The following is a 15,110-nucleotide window of genomic DNA, read 5'->3' as shown; positions in this document are numbered from 1 at the left end:
TTGCAATATGACCATGGAAATCATAGAATCCCTACAGTACAGAAGAAGGCCATTCGGCCCATCGAGTCTGCACCGACCACCATCCCACCCATGCCGTACCCCCATATCCCTACATACTTTACCTAATAATCCCTCTAGTCTATGCATCTCAGGATACTAAGGGGCAATTTTAGCATGGCCAATCAACCTAACCCGCACATCTTTCGACTGTGGGAGGAAACCGGAGCACCCGGAGGAAACCCATGCAGACACAAGGAGAATGTGCAAACTCCACAGACAATGACCCAAGCCGGGAATCAAACCCAGGTCACTGGCGCTGTGAAGCAGCAGTGCCAACCACTGTGCTACCGTGTGGCTCCATATATTCCCATGATATATCTTAGTTTTTGTCTTTATATTGTCCTTGACTTCCTTTTTGAGCCGTGGATGTTTTTTACCCCCCTTACCATTTTTCTTCCTCGCTGGGATATATTTTAGTTGTGAGGAATTGAGTATCTCTTTAAATGACTGCCCCTTCTTATCTGATGTCCTGTCTTTTAGCCTTCCTGCGCACTCTACTCAGGCCAAATTGGTCCACATGCCTATGTAATTTGCTTTAATCCAAGAACACTAGTGGGACTCCACTTTCTCACCCCCAAACTGAATTTTGAAAGCTATCATGTTTCTATTTTACTGCCCATGACCAGTATGTATGTATGCAAAAGGTGGGTGTTCTCTCACCTCCAGGGTCAATGTCCCAGTTAGATAATTCAAGCAGCAATTTTTTGTACTTTAAAGTAACAGTTACTTATTCTCACCTGCTTATCCCAGTGATAATGCAATGTTTCACTCATTTGTCTCACACAAACTCATGTGTAAAGGTTAGATCTAGATAAAGGCAAAATACTGTTACGGCTTATAATTGCATCAGTCTCTTTAATGGCAAATCTGTAGTTTCTTAGATAAATTTCATGTTTTAATGTTGAAGTGAAGGTCTCAGTAAGCTGTGAGGTTTCTTGTAGTTGAATTTCCAGGAGTTTTGAATGAACACAAGGTTATAATAGGTGTGAATCCTTCATTCTGACATAATCTCCCACTTTAAAGGTATTGTCAGGATGACTATAAATGTCCATATTTAATTAAGTATTTGCTTGAGACTTAGGACCATCTGAAACTCAAAATGCTAAAGGCTACATGATTTGCATTGGCCATTTTAATAGTCAGTGTCTGTCCAATTTTTAAAATTATTGACTAAAAATTTCTAATTTACTGGGACCTAACAATCAACCCAATCATTTATATTTAACCCAATCACCTATATTAACACAATAATCACAGTAACTCATTTGTCTGCATGTGAAACACAATGCCATAATCACTCATATTTAACTCAAAAATTACATATGATTCAATCACCACTTAATTACCAGCACTTCAACTATCATAAGCATCAGTCTGTGGAGGGAAGCAGTGGTGTAGTGGTATTGTCACTGGACTAATAATCTCAGACCTCGGGTAAAGCTCTGGGGACCTGGGTTTGAAATGAATTCAATAAAAATCTGGAATTAAAATTCTAATGATTGCCAGGGGAAATCACTAATGTCCTTTAAGGAATTAAATCTGCCATCCTTACCTGATCTGGCTGACATGTGATTCCAAATCCACATGTGGTTGACTTTTAATTACCCTCTCAAATACATCAAGCCACAAGAAGGCTATCAACAGGAGCAGAATTATACTCAACCACAATCTATAACCTCATGGCCTGGCATATTCCAACTCTAAGATTATCACCAAATCAGAGGATCAACTCTAGTTTAATGGAGGGTGCAGGAGAACATGACAGGAGCAGCAACAAGCATACCTAAAAATGAGGTGTCATCCTGGTGAAGATACAACATGTGACCACTTGCATGCCAAACAACATAATCTACAGGCAATAATCTACAGGCAATAATGGAGCTAAGTGATTCCACAACCAATGGATTCAAGGGGCAATTTAGCATGACCAATCAACAGAATCCACACATCTTTGGATTGTGGAAGGAAACTGGAGCAGCCAGAAGAAACCCATGCAGACATGGGGAGAATGCGCGAACTCCAAACAGACAGTTATACGAGGCTGGAAATGAACCCGGGTCTCTGGCACTGAGAGACAGCAGTGCTGACCACTGTGCCACCGTGCCACTCTTGGGATGGAGTTTTACACCAGCGAGATTTTACAGTGTCGCCGAAGTAAATAGAATTTTAAAAGACTCACCGCATTTTACGCCACAATGAGGACTTAGATTCCACTCATAACGGAAGAGATGAACATTTAATATTTTTACCCTTTTTCATCATTGTGTATCTCATGATATTCATGAAAGAAATGGTGTGTACTTCCAAACTCTTCATGAAGACATTACTTAAAAGAGTGGCACTGGTACACAAAGAGATGTAAAATGTTTGACTTAAAGTAAAACAAACAAGTTAGATAACAAAAGTAAGCAAAAGGATGTGGGGTAAACTTTACAATTTGCTTAACAGAATGGCATATTGGGAATCTGGAGTATCACTGCTTGCAAGGCTGTTCATACATCACAGAAATTTATGGCTAGTTGGCAAGGTTTAAATGCTGTATTCATATCACAGAACCACCTTTGGAGGGACAAATTATGTAAATAATTTCCGGGTGTCAATTATAGTTGTTGTTCCAAGGAAGATTTTTATTGCCAAGCAATGGTATTAAATGCTGTGCTCTCCTTCATTCAGTGTGCTGGCTCCTGCTTCTTACTGCGCTGATATCATTGGTCAGAGTTTTCCCGCTGCTTTGAATCTAATGTTACGCTGCTGTTTAAAAAAGGTAGCAGACGAAAGGCAGGGAATTATAGGCCGGTTAGTTTAACGTCCGTAGTTGGAAAAATGCTAGAATCCATCATCAAAGAAGAAATAGCGAGACACCTAGAAAAGAATGGTTTGATCGAGCAGACGCAGCACGGATTCGTGAAGGGGAAATCGTGTTTAACAAATTTGTTGGATTTCTATGAGGATGTGACTAGTGCAGTAGACAGGGGGGAACCGGTGGATGTGGTGTTTTTAGATTTCTAGAAGGCGTTTGATAAGGTGCCTCACAAAAGGTTGCTGCAAAAGGTTAGGGAGCATGGATTTGGGGGTAAGGTGTTAGCATGGATAGAGGATTGGTTGTCTAATAGGAAGCAGAGAGTTGGAATCAATGGGTACTATTGTGGTTAGCAGTTGGTGACTAGTGGAGTGCCGCAGGGATTGGTGCTGGGGCCTCAACTATTTACCATTTACATAGATGATATGGAGGAGGGGGTGTATGGTGTAGTGTAATGAAAAGTGTAATGAAAAGTGTATGGTGTATGGGTAATGAAATTTGCTGATGACACGAAGATGAGTGGAAAAGCAAATTGCGTGGAAGGCACGGAGAGTCTGCAGAGAGATCTGGATAGGCTGAGCGAGTGGGCGAGGACCTGGCAGATGGAGTATAATGTTAGCAAATGTGAGGTTATCCACTTTGGCAGAAATAATAGTAGGAGGGATTATTATTTAAAGGGCAAAAAGCTGCAGCATGCTACGGTGCAGAGGGACCTGGGGGTCCTTGTGCACGAATCGCAAAAACCCAGTCTGCAGGTGCAGCAGGTGATCAAGAAGGCAAATGGAACGTTGGCCTTTATAGCGACGGGGGATAGAATATAAAAGCAGGGAGGTCTTGCTGCAACTGTACAGGGCACAGGTGAGGCCGCAACTGGAGTACTGTGTGCGGTTTTGGTTACTGCATTTGCGAAAGGATATATTGGCCTTGGAGGGAGTGCAGAGAAGGTTCACTAGGCTGATGCCGGAGATGACAGGGTTAGCCTATGAAGAGAGATTGAATAGACTGGGTCTGTACTCATTAGAGTTTAGAAGGATGAGGGGGGATCTTATTGAGACATATAAGATAATGAAGGGGCTAGATAGGGTAGAGGCAGAGAGATTCTTCCTGCTTGGAAAGGATAGCAGAACTTAGAGGGCACAGCCTCAAGATAAGGTGCAGTTTAGATCGGAGTTGAGGAGGAACTTCTTCACTCAAAGGGTGGTGAGCCTCTGGAATTCTCTGCCCACTGAAGTGGTGGAGGCTACCTCGCTGAATATATTTAAGTCACGGGTAGATAGGTTTCTGATAGAGAAGGGAATTAAGGGTTATTGGGGAGAAAGCGGGAAAGTGGAACTGATCCACTTGTTGAATGGCAGGGCAGGCTCAAAGGGCTAGATGGCCTACCCCTGCTCCTATTTCTTGTGTTCTTATGAATCTGTGTCCACAGTGCCAAAAGCTTAAGAAATTTAGAAAAGGGGCAGAATTTGCATTGGTTATATTGTATAAGCTAAGTTATAGCTGCATTGTGGGATGGGCTACAAAAAAACATAAAATCAGTACAGTCCTTGGTTCAATGACTTCTCCATTGTATATTTCACAATGTGAACAGAAATTGTTTGATAGGATTAATAAAATGATTCTCCCCATGTCTACATGGGTTTCCTCTGAGTTCTCCAGTTTCCTTCCACAGTCCAAAGATGTGCAGGTTAGGCGAATTAGCCATGATCATTGTTACAGCGATGGGGCAAGGTGGAGAGCTCTTTCGGAGGGTTGATGCACAATCGATGGGCCAAATTGCCTCCTTCTGCATTGAAAGGTTTCTATGGTTCAATCGTGAACATGTTAGCTGGTCCAAAGGTGGACTTTTCCCACTATCTATCATACAGATTTCAATTTGCATTGCAGTTTTGCATCTTTAAGTTGTACAACAACAAAATGTATCACTGAATACCAATTTGATGAATGCTCTTTTCTGCCAATCTGTGCAGGTTTGTACACTTACCAAAGAGGACAATCGGGTTATTGGCCAAATACCAGATGATGAACAGCTCCACGTACTGCCTTTGTACAAAATCTCTTCCACTGATGAGTTTGGAAACGCAGAAGCTCAGGATGCAAAGATCAAGCAAGGTGCTATCCAGGTGCTAAGCTCCTTCCCCCGTGTGGTGCGAATGTTGGCCCACCCTGTGAAAAGTGGGCGGCAGAAGAAAGAAGCCAAGAAGGCAGCTGCAGCAGCTGCAGCAGCAGAGAGGCTCTTGAATCAAGAGAACAGCACCACAAAAGTGGAAAAGGGTCATTCAACTGCAGCACGATCAAATCAGGCCAGCACGGAGAATGCAACAGCCAACCAGCCGATGCCAAGTAATTTAGGTAAAATCAACTACTAATTTTCAGCCACAAGTCTAGCGTGTATGGATCAGCCATCAATGATACTAAAGCAGGATCCAAATGGATAGAGATAAAGTTAATAAAAGGTAATAAAGGATCTATTACACTAATAGCCTGCAGGCCACATAATAGTGAAAGGGAGGTGAGAAAAGAAAGACAGTAAGGAATCTCACAACACCAGGTTAAAGTTCAGGTGACTCACCTGAAGAAGGAACGATACTCCAAAATCTTGTGCAACCAAATAAACCTGTTGGATTTTAACTTGTGTTTTGAGACTTCTTACTGTGCTTACCCCAGTCCAACGCCGGCATCTCCACATCAGAAAAGCAAGATGCAAACAAATTAGGAGATTGAGTAAAAAATATGGAAGAATAGTCATGGATGATTTTATCTGTCAACATCAGGTGACTACTCAAGTATTAATGAGGTTTTGATTTGATTTATTATTGTCACATGTATTAGTATACAATGAAAAGTATTGTTTTTTGCGTGCTATACAGACAAAGTGTAGTACATAGAGAAGGAAAGGAGAGGATGCAGAATATAGTGTTACAGTCATAGCTAACGTGTAGAGGAAGATCAACTTAATGCAAGGTAGGTCTATTGAAAAGTCTGACAGCAGCAGGGAAGAAGTTGTTCTTGAATCAGTTGGTATGTGATCTCAAACTTTTGTATCTTTTTCCCGACGTAAGATGGTGGAAGAGAATGTGTCCGGGGTGCATGTGGGGACCCTAATAATGCTGGTTGTTTTTCCGAGGTATTGGGAAGTGTAGACAGTGTTAGTGGTTAGGAGGCTAGTTTGCGTGATGGACTAGGTTTTGTTCATGACCCTTTATAGTTTCTTACAGTGTTGGACAGAGCAGGAGCCATACCAAGCTGTGATACAGCCAGAAAGAATGTTTTCTATGGTACATCTGTAAAAGTTGTTGAGAGTCATAGCTGACATGCCAAATTTCCTTAGTCTTCTGAAACAGTGGAGGCACTGGTGGGCTTTCTTAACTATATTGTCAGCATGAAGTTACTCGGACAGATTGTTGGTAGTCTGAACACATTAAAAATCTGAAGCTCCCGACTATTTCTACTTCATCCTCTACAGAAGTAGACAGGGACACGTCTTCCGGTATGCTTCCTGAAATCGCTATCTCCTCCGTTTTGTTGACATTGAGAGAGAGATTATTGTTGTCGCATCAGCTCACCAGATTCTCTGTCTCTTTCCTGTACACCATCTCATCATTGTTTGAGATCCGACCCACTACAGTGGTGTTATCAGCAAACTTGAAAATCGAGTTGGAGGAGAATTTGGCCACACAGTCATAGGTGTATAAGTATAGTAAGGGGCTGAGGACACAGCCTTGAGAGCCACTGATTTTGAGGATGATCGTGGAGGGTGGGTAAAGAGGATAGGGGAATTGAGTTTCTATGATATGTACAAGACACCTTTCTAATCCAATATATAAAAAGCCTAACAAGGGATCTAGTGGTGGGGAATGATCCTGAGCAGATAACAGAAGTAAAAGTAGGGAATATCGAGGCAATAGCGACTATAACGTAATACATTTTAAGTTGATGACAGAGAAGGGCATAAGTTAGTTGAAAAAAATTAATAGATTGGAGAAAAGCTGAATTTAAAGGAGAGAACAGAATTTGGGAAAATGAAGTGGGCGACTATATTGAAAGGCAATGATGTAGAACTATAATCACAGGATTGTTACAGTGCAGAAAAAGGCCATTTGGCCAATCGTGTCTGCACCACCTCTTCAAACGAACATCATAGCTGAATGTCATTCTTCTGCTTTCTCCCGTTACCCCTGTACATTATTTCTATTCAAGTGATCATCTAATGCCCTCTTGAATGCCTCCATTAAACTTACCTCCACCACACTTCCAGATAGTGCATTCCAGACCTGAACCACTTGTTGTATGAAAAGATTTTTTCTCACATCACACTTGCTTATTTTGCAAATCACTTTAAATCTGTGCCCTTGCATTCTTGATCCTTTATATGAGTGGTAACAGTTTCTCCCCATTTATTCTATCCAAGCCCTTCATGATTTTGAACATTGCTATCAAATCTGCTCTTGGCTGTTCTCCTCTAAGGAGAACAGTCCTAATCTCTCCAATCTATCTTCATAATTGAAGTTTCTTATCCCTGGAACAATTCATGCAAACCTTTTCTGCACTCTCTGATGCATTCTTTTCTCTCCCAGAACTGTAAACAGTATTATAGATAAGATCTATCTAGTGTCTTGTATAAGTTCAGCATAACATCCTTGCTCTTGTGCTCTGTATTCCTATTAATAAAATCCAGAATATTATATGCTTTATTAACTGCTCTCTCCATCTGTCCTGCCACCTTCAATGATCCATGCACATATGTACTAAGGTCCTTCTGTCCTGCACCCCTTTCAAGAATTTTACCCCTTATTTTGTGTTTCCTTTTCATGTTCTTCCTATCAAAGTGCACCACCTCACACATCTCTGCATTGAACTTCATCTGTCACCTATTTGCTTACTCCACCAACGTGATGGGGAAGATACTAAATGGTTTTTTTGCATCCGTATTTACTGAGGAAACGGGCATGGAGTCTACGGAAATAGGGCAAACAGGTAGGGAGGTCATGGAACTTTTACAGATTAAAGAGGAGGAGGTGCTGACTGTCTTGAGGCAAATCAGAGTGGCTAAATCCCCAGAACCGGACAGGGTATTCCCACGGACCTTGAGAGAGGCTAGTGTTGAACTTGCAGGAGCCCTGGCAGACATATTTAAAATGTCAGTATGCACGGGGGAGGCGCCAGATGATTGGAGGGTGGCTCATGTTGTTCCGTTGATAAAAAAGGGTTCCAAAAAAAATCCAGGAAATTATAGGGCAGTAAGTTTGACGTTGGTGGTGGGCAAGTTATTGGAAGGTGTGATAAGGGATAGGATCTACAAATGTTTGGATATACAGGGACTTATTAGGGAGAGTCAACATGGCTTTGTGTGTGGTAAGTCTTGTTTAACCAATCTATTAGAGTTTTTTGAGGAGGTTACCAGGAAAGTGGATGCAGGGAAGGCGATGGATGTTGTCTACCTGGATTTTAGCAAGGCCTTTGATAAGGTCCCTCATGGGACGTTAGTTAGGAAGGTTCAGTCGCTAGGTATAGATGGGGAGGTTGTAAATCGGATTAGACACTGGCTCAATGGAAGAAGCCAGAGAGTGGTTGTGGAGGATTGCTTCTCTGAGTGGAGGCCTGTGACTAGTGGTGTGCCACAGGGATCAGTGATAGGTCCATTGTTGTTTGTCATCTATATCAATGGTCTGGATGATAATGTGGTAAGTTGGATCAGCAAATTTGCTGATGATACAAAGATTGGAGGTGTAGTGGACAATGAGGAAGGTTTTCAAAGCTTGCAGAGGGATCTGGACCAACTAAAAAAAGGGCTGAAAAATGGCAAATGGAAATTAACGCAGACAAATGTGAGGTATTGCACAATGGAAGGACAACCAAAGTAGAACGTACAGGATAAATGGTAGGACTCCGAACAGTGCAGTTGAAAAGAGGGATCTGGGAATACAGGTACAGAATTCCCTAAAAGTGACGTCACAGGTGGATAGAGTCATAAAGAGTGCTTTTGGTACATTGGCCTTTATAAATCAGAGTATCGAGTATAAAAGTTGGAGTGTTATGGTAAGGTTTTATAAGGCATTGGTGAGGCCGAATTTAGAGTATTGTGTACAGTTTTGGTCACCTAGTTACAGGAAGGATGTAAATAAGATTGAAAGAGTGCAGAGAAGGTTCACGAGGGTGTTGCCGGGACTTGAGAAGCTGAGTTACAGAGGGAGATTGAATAGGTTAGGATTTTATTCCCTGGAGCGTAGAAGAATGAGAGGAGATTTGATAGCGGTGTATAAGATTTTGATTAGTATAGATAGAGTGAATGCAAGCAGGCTTTTTCCACTGAGGCTAGGGGAGAAAAAAACCAGAGGGCATGGGTTACGGGCAAAAGGAAAAAAGTTTAAAGGGAATATTAGGGGGGGCTTCTTCACACAGAGAGTGATGGGGGCGTGGAATGAGCTGCCGGATAAAGTGGTAAATGCGGGGTCACTTTTAACATTTAAGAAAAACTTGGACAGGTACATGGATGAGAGGGGTGTGGACGGATATGGTCCAAGTGCAGGTCAGTGTGTGTAGGCAAAAAATGGTTTGGCACAGACAAGAAGGGCCAAAAGGCCTGTTTCTGAGCTGTAATTTTCTATGGTTCTATGGTGTCTACGCTCTTTTCTACACTGTCCTCTTCATAGTTTACAATGCTTCCAAGTTTGGTATCATCAGCAAACTTTAGAATTGTTTTCTGCACACCAAGATCTAAATCATTAATATATATCAGGAGAAGGATCCCAACAACAAACCCAGGGGAACACCACTACAAATCATCCTCTAGCTCAAAAATCATCCATTGACCATTACTTCTGCTTCCTATTATTCAGCCAATGTTATATCCACATTGTTACCGTTCTTTTTATTCCATGAGTTATAATCTTTCTCATAAGTCTGTTGTATGGCACTGCATGAAATGCATTCTGAAATTCCATGTACACCATATCACGGGCATTACCCTCATTGACCCTTTCTGTTAACTCCTCAAAACACTACAACATGTTAGTTATGCACAATTCCCCCTTTAGAAATCCATACTGGTTCTTCCTAACAGCCCGCATTTTTCTATGTGACTATTAACTGTTATAAGAAAGTACAATCAGAGGAGCAAAGAGAAATTGCAAAACACATAATAGTAAAGGATAAGCACAGCAATAAAATTATTATATTGTACAACCCCAGGAAAAGAGCTGGGGATAGGTAACAAAAAGTACCTAAATGAAACTACCAAGCATTATCATGGAAGACGCATCTTTACAAGGGCAGGTGGGTTCTAACGCCCACCTCATCCATTTAGGGATAGGCAATAAATATGGCTGTTTTGGTTTTGCCCATATTCCAAGCAAAATTGAGGATTATTAGTTTGTAAAGATTGTAAACAATTTCATCCTTCAATTATTCACATGGGAATACTTGAGTAATATGTCCTCCTTAAATAGAAATATGTGTTGGAGAACATGAAAGACAAAATAATCTCAAAACAAATAAATCCCAAACAATAGATGGTCTTTATCCCAGAGTGTATAGATTGCAGAGAAAACTTTGAGGTCCCACACATAATTGTCCCACAAATAATCCCTGGTCATGAGGAAGAGCCAATAAGAGCATTTCCAAGCCAGTAGTTTGGAAATAAGCTAAAGTGATGCCCATCTTCACAAAGGGTACAAAGCAACTAGAGGCTTGGGGATTCAGCAGCTTTATTTCCATTCTGTGTAAAATAATACAATCAACTATCAATTATTCTCCCAATCTCACTGGATTACAAATTGTTAAAATTGTTGCGGATGAATCCAGTGTACCAGGGATTAATTGGGTTAATCAAACACACCTTGGAAAGCATTTTTAGAGGCACATTGGCAAAAGTAATAGTAATAAAAAATTAGAGGACAAACATGATGGAGGCCACCTTGGACTTTGCAAAATTGTGTTAAATGGACAACCACAAATCAGCAACCCATTTTACATCTCTGCTAATTGTCAATTTTGTATCAATAGATACAAAAATTGGAAGAGATGCAAAATAGGCTGCCATTCAATATCGCCTATTCTGCATGATTGTAGAGTCAAAAACTGCAAATTTTTAAAATTGATGTTAACTTTGAGCTATAAACAAGCAAGCCATGGAATCCTGGAAAAGAAATAATGGAGAATATAGACTAATGAGAGAGCGTCTAGATGTATTTCAGGAAACAGTCAAAAATCATTGGATTAGTAAGGAGCAACCAGCGGATAAAAGGAGTTCATAAGACATTATGGACTCAGTTTTCTTCCCCCATGGAATTTTGGCAGATTGTGTTCTCTGGTTAACTTGATGCAGAAAGTCCTTGCAGATGCCTGGACTCCCAACAATTTGAACGGATCCTGCTCTTCAGTCAGATAATATCCAGGGTGCAGGCCTCATTGCAACTTTTCATGCCTAAAGGGTAAAAGGCCCTTTTGCAGAAGCCATGATAATTGAGCTGATGTTCAACTTTAGGTTTGTCAGGTAGGGACATTCCTACATGTGTTTCTATTGGTTTCCTTCAATTCAGGATTGTTAACAATACCAAAGAAAATAATCTTGGTAACTTCAGGACAACTGAAGAAGAAAAGTTGGAACTGAGTAACAACTTCCCTTATAAACTCTTCATGTGAACCATCTGATAAACTGTTTCATGGTTAATAAATCGGGGGCGATTTGATGTGACCCAAATTAACAAAGGATTTATTGCCAACAATAAATAGTTATCTGCAACAAAGGATTTGACAGAATTAATTGTGCGACTCCACCACATCCTTCTGTGGCTCCAACTGAGGATCCTTCTTGACTTGGGATATGCGCCCTTGGATCCAATTAACTCAATTTCCTGCTTTGACACTCCATTGAGTCTGGCCTGATGTGGCCCTCAGGGAACTCACCCTTAAAGGGACCACTTTCATTATGTGATACTAATTTGCTGCAAATAGCGCAAAGGAAGAGAAAAGGAGATGGGCAAAGATCAGTAGCATCAAAATAAATAAAGAGCTTCAGTGGAAGGACTAGTACAGGCAAAATATACAGAAATGTCTCCTTAAGGTTCTATCATCCTATGTTCCAAGTGTTTGACATGACCCCAACAATATACAGTAAAGCACTATTCATTCAAATACACAGACATTCCATGCTTTTATATATTACAGCTATTTATACGGTGATATTGCAGGGATACAATAGAAAAAGATTTTCATGTGTTTAACAATTAATATGATTAAATGTTAGCTGCAATGTGATCCAGTTATGCCTGAGGCAGTTTTAAGTGGGAAAAATAATCCCCAGTTAAGGGATATCTTGTTCCATCTCTTACAATGTTATGGAAATCAGGTTCGACTCAATACCATACGATTTTGACAGTGGCAGCCAGAAATTGTCTCTGATGTAGGAGCTGCAGGCTCCTTTTGTTCTGATAATTGATTCTGATCACCTAAATACAGGGGAGCAAAAAAAGCAAATTCTCAATTTCTCTCACCTTTGTATGAGCTGCTGAAATGTGAAATTATCAGTAAGATATTCATCTTGAATTCCAATTATTACTGGGGCAACGACACACACAAATTATGCTTCATCCTTATTGAACTGCAACAAAGGGAAGGCCAAAGTGCAACATGTTAGTAACTGCCCTTTCACTCTTGGACTGGATTCTCTGACCTTGCCCACAGCTGGGATTCTCCGGTCCCACAAGTGAATGGAGATTTGGTTGATCACCAGATGCCCTGTAGTCACTGGCAGTGGCGACAGGGCTTGAACAACTGAAGAATTCCAGCCTTGGTTCCTGAATTGCAATCCCAAAACAGCTTGTAGTCAATTGCTCATAATTGGTCCCTCAGCCAAATTTTAGTAAGGCCACAGAAATGGAAAACAGAACATTTTTCCACTGTGTGTTAAATATTCTCATGCCAGTTATAGATTTAGAATGCAGCTCCACTTGCAGCCTTCGACTCAAAGTAACCCAAAAGGTTTATATTAGCCACTGCACCAGTGTGCTCATGTTTTTCCATTCCCATTACCTAATTAAAATACTGTAATGTAGCAGCAATAATATATACCGTCAGGAACGTTCTGATCTGTTTTCACTATCCTGTACACTGCTGCCAGTACAAGTGCACCAATTACAAATGAAACCATTTTGTTGATGCAAGATTTTCACCTATACCACGATCTATTTTGTCTGAATGATTTTCACTATATGTACTAAATTAAACGTTTTAGAAAGCAGTGGATTGGCTTGGAGAAGTGACACACTGGATGGGGAATAGAGGGTGGGGAGGAGTAGTTTTAACCAATAAAAATGGGCAGAGTTCATGTCAAATGCCTATTTAACAAACCCTTTTGAGATCAATGAAGCATAAGATCAGGTGGGGTGTAAAAGGCGCACCCACGAAGCGGTTCTGTTCCCACCACATGGCTGGGCTACAGTTTCTTTTAATAATTCATGGGACATGGGTGTCACTGGCTGGCCAGCATTTGTTGCCCATCGCTATTGCCTGAGGGCAGTTGAAAGTCAACCACATTGGCTTTGGAGTTACATGTAGGCCAGACCAGGTAAGGACATTAGTGAACCAGATGGGTTTTTCCGACTATCAACAATGGTTTCATGATTATCAGCAGATTCTTAATTCCAGATATTTTTTATTGAACTCAAATTCCATCAGCTGCTGTGACAGGAATCAAACTTGGATCCCCAGAATATTAGCTGAGTTTGTGAATTAATAGTCTAACAATAATACCACTTGGTCTTCGCCTCCCCATTACTGATCTGAACTGGTCTCCATTAAACATGAGAAGTTCAGATGGAGCCTTTAAGAGCCTCATGAGCATAAAAGACTGAGTGATATTCACCTTCATTCTTTGTCAGTGAACTGATTGAGCAGATTGTCCATCTGTTATACAACCTACCAGAATTTAATTTCTTTATAAAATGAATGGACATTAAAGCCAGGTTGTTTCTGGAACAGGCCGATGATCCACTCTTCCAATTTATTGCCTCAGCAGTTTAAAACAACTCCAAATTTCTCTTCAACTCTGAACATAGATTGGAAGACATTGGTTCAAAATTGACAAGCCCCAAAATAATTTATAAATGTGTTGTGACACAGTAATGGAATTATAGAAGAGACACGCTATAAAAATAGTTGGTAGTAAGTTAACTAAGTCTGTCAAAAAAGGACTCAATAAATATCTGATTGGGCGTAAAAATGAAGATTATAAAGACAGAGTTGGCAAATAATAAAATACTCTATAATGCATCATAGCTGCTGAACTGCTAGAGCTGAAGGATATTTCCAGCCTATGTAGAGTATTTAATAAGGCTAAATAGTTGCTGTATTGGGATGGATGGATATTGCAGAGTTTGCCTGATTTATTTTTCAGAATTAAGAATATATATCTCAAATTGTTAAATCTAATTAAGTAGGCAGAGCCTATAATAGGGTTGATTACACCTGGCTTGTGAAAGAGAAGTTCCAGTGAACAAATTTGCCTTAACACCAATTCAAACTCAGTGACATGGAGATGATACACCTTGGGGGGATTCTCCATTAGACTCAAGGAGGCAGTTAAGGAGGGACATTACCTCCACCCTATCCACCATCAGCCAATGCAGGGATTTCTTTTGAACTGTCTGCTTGGCATAGGCCTCTCCTACCACCTGAAGAGGTGCTTACATAGGCATCAATTTTGGCCTCAACTGGTCCATTGGTGGTTGGACTGCTTGCACCACTCCCACTGTTAGTATAATTGCAGTGGGTTGGCCTTCATCCTTCAAATACATGGTAGGAGCATTAATTCCAGCCCCAGATATCCATAGTAGATTTTCTAACTATGGAATGCAAATTATGGCTACAATGATTGCCTGAGCGAAGGAGAATATCAAACATCTAAAATTATCCTTATTATGATTCTTCAATCAAGTTTATGGACTAAATAGCTTTCCCTTGCTCCAGGGCCTCTGAAAGTCTAACTTACAAAGGAATATCTTGGTTTGAACTGTGCAGTGTTTTGTTCCTTGCATGTATCCTCATTGCTTCAGCTACAGCTTTGTATAATGGTTGAGATGTTTCCTGAAAAATTGGATTGTAGAATAAAATTGAACAATGCTCATAAATAAGCAAGATTCTGGCAGATTATGAAAGTCTTCCTCATGAGTTAATTAGGATCCTGTAACTTACAGCTATTGAATACCAAATGTTAGCCCTTTGATCTAAATTATTACTGAATAGAAATACCTGA

The 15,110-nt window shown here is 40.6% G+C and overlaps 1 protein-coding gene across 7 annotated transcripts in view; it reads left to right on the top strand.

Moving 5' to 3' along the window:
* LOC145342941 (methylcytosine dioxygenase TET2-like) overlaps positions 1 to 15,110 on the top strand; it is a 159,334-nt gene that overhangs the window by 140,247 nt on the left and 3,977 nt on the right. For all 7 annotated transcript variants that reach the window (XM_080188581.1, XM_080188580.1, XM_080188583.1 and 4 more), the window contains one exon: positions 4,828 to 5,209. In XM_080188581.1, the coding sequence (XP_080044707.1) occupies positions 4,828 to 5,209 (382 nt within the window). The remainder of the gene's footprint in view (positions 1 to 4,827; positions 5,210 to 15,110) is intronic.

The sequence above is a fragment of the Carcharhinus amblyrhynchos genome, chromosome 5, assembly GCF_965287045.1.
Source record: "Carcharhinus amblyrhynchos chromosome 5, sCarAmb.v2.hapA, whole genome shotgun sequence".
Classification (NCBI taxonomy): domain Eukaryota; kingdom Metazoa; phylum Chordata; class Chondrichthyes; order Carcharhiniformes; family Carcharhinidae; genus Carcharhinus; species Carcharhinus amblyrhynchos.
This window is presented reverse-complemented; position numbering and strand designations above follow the sequence as displayed.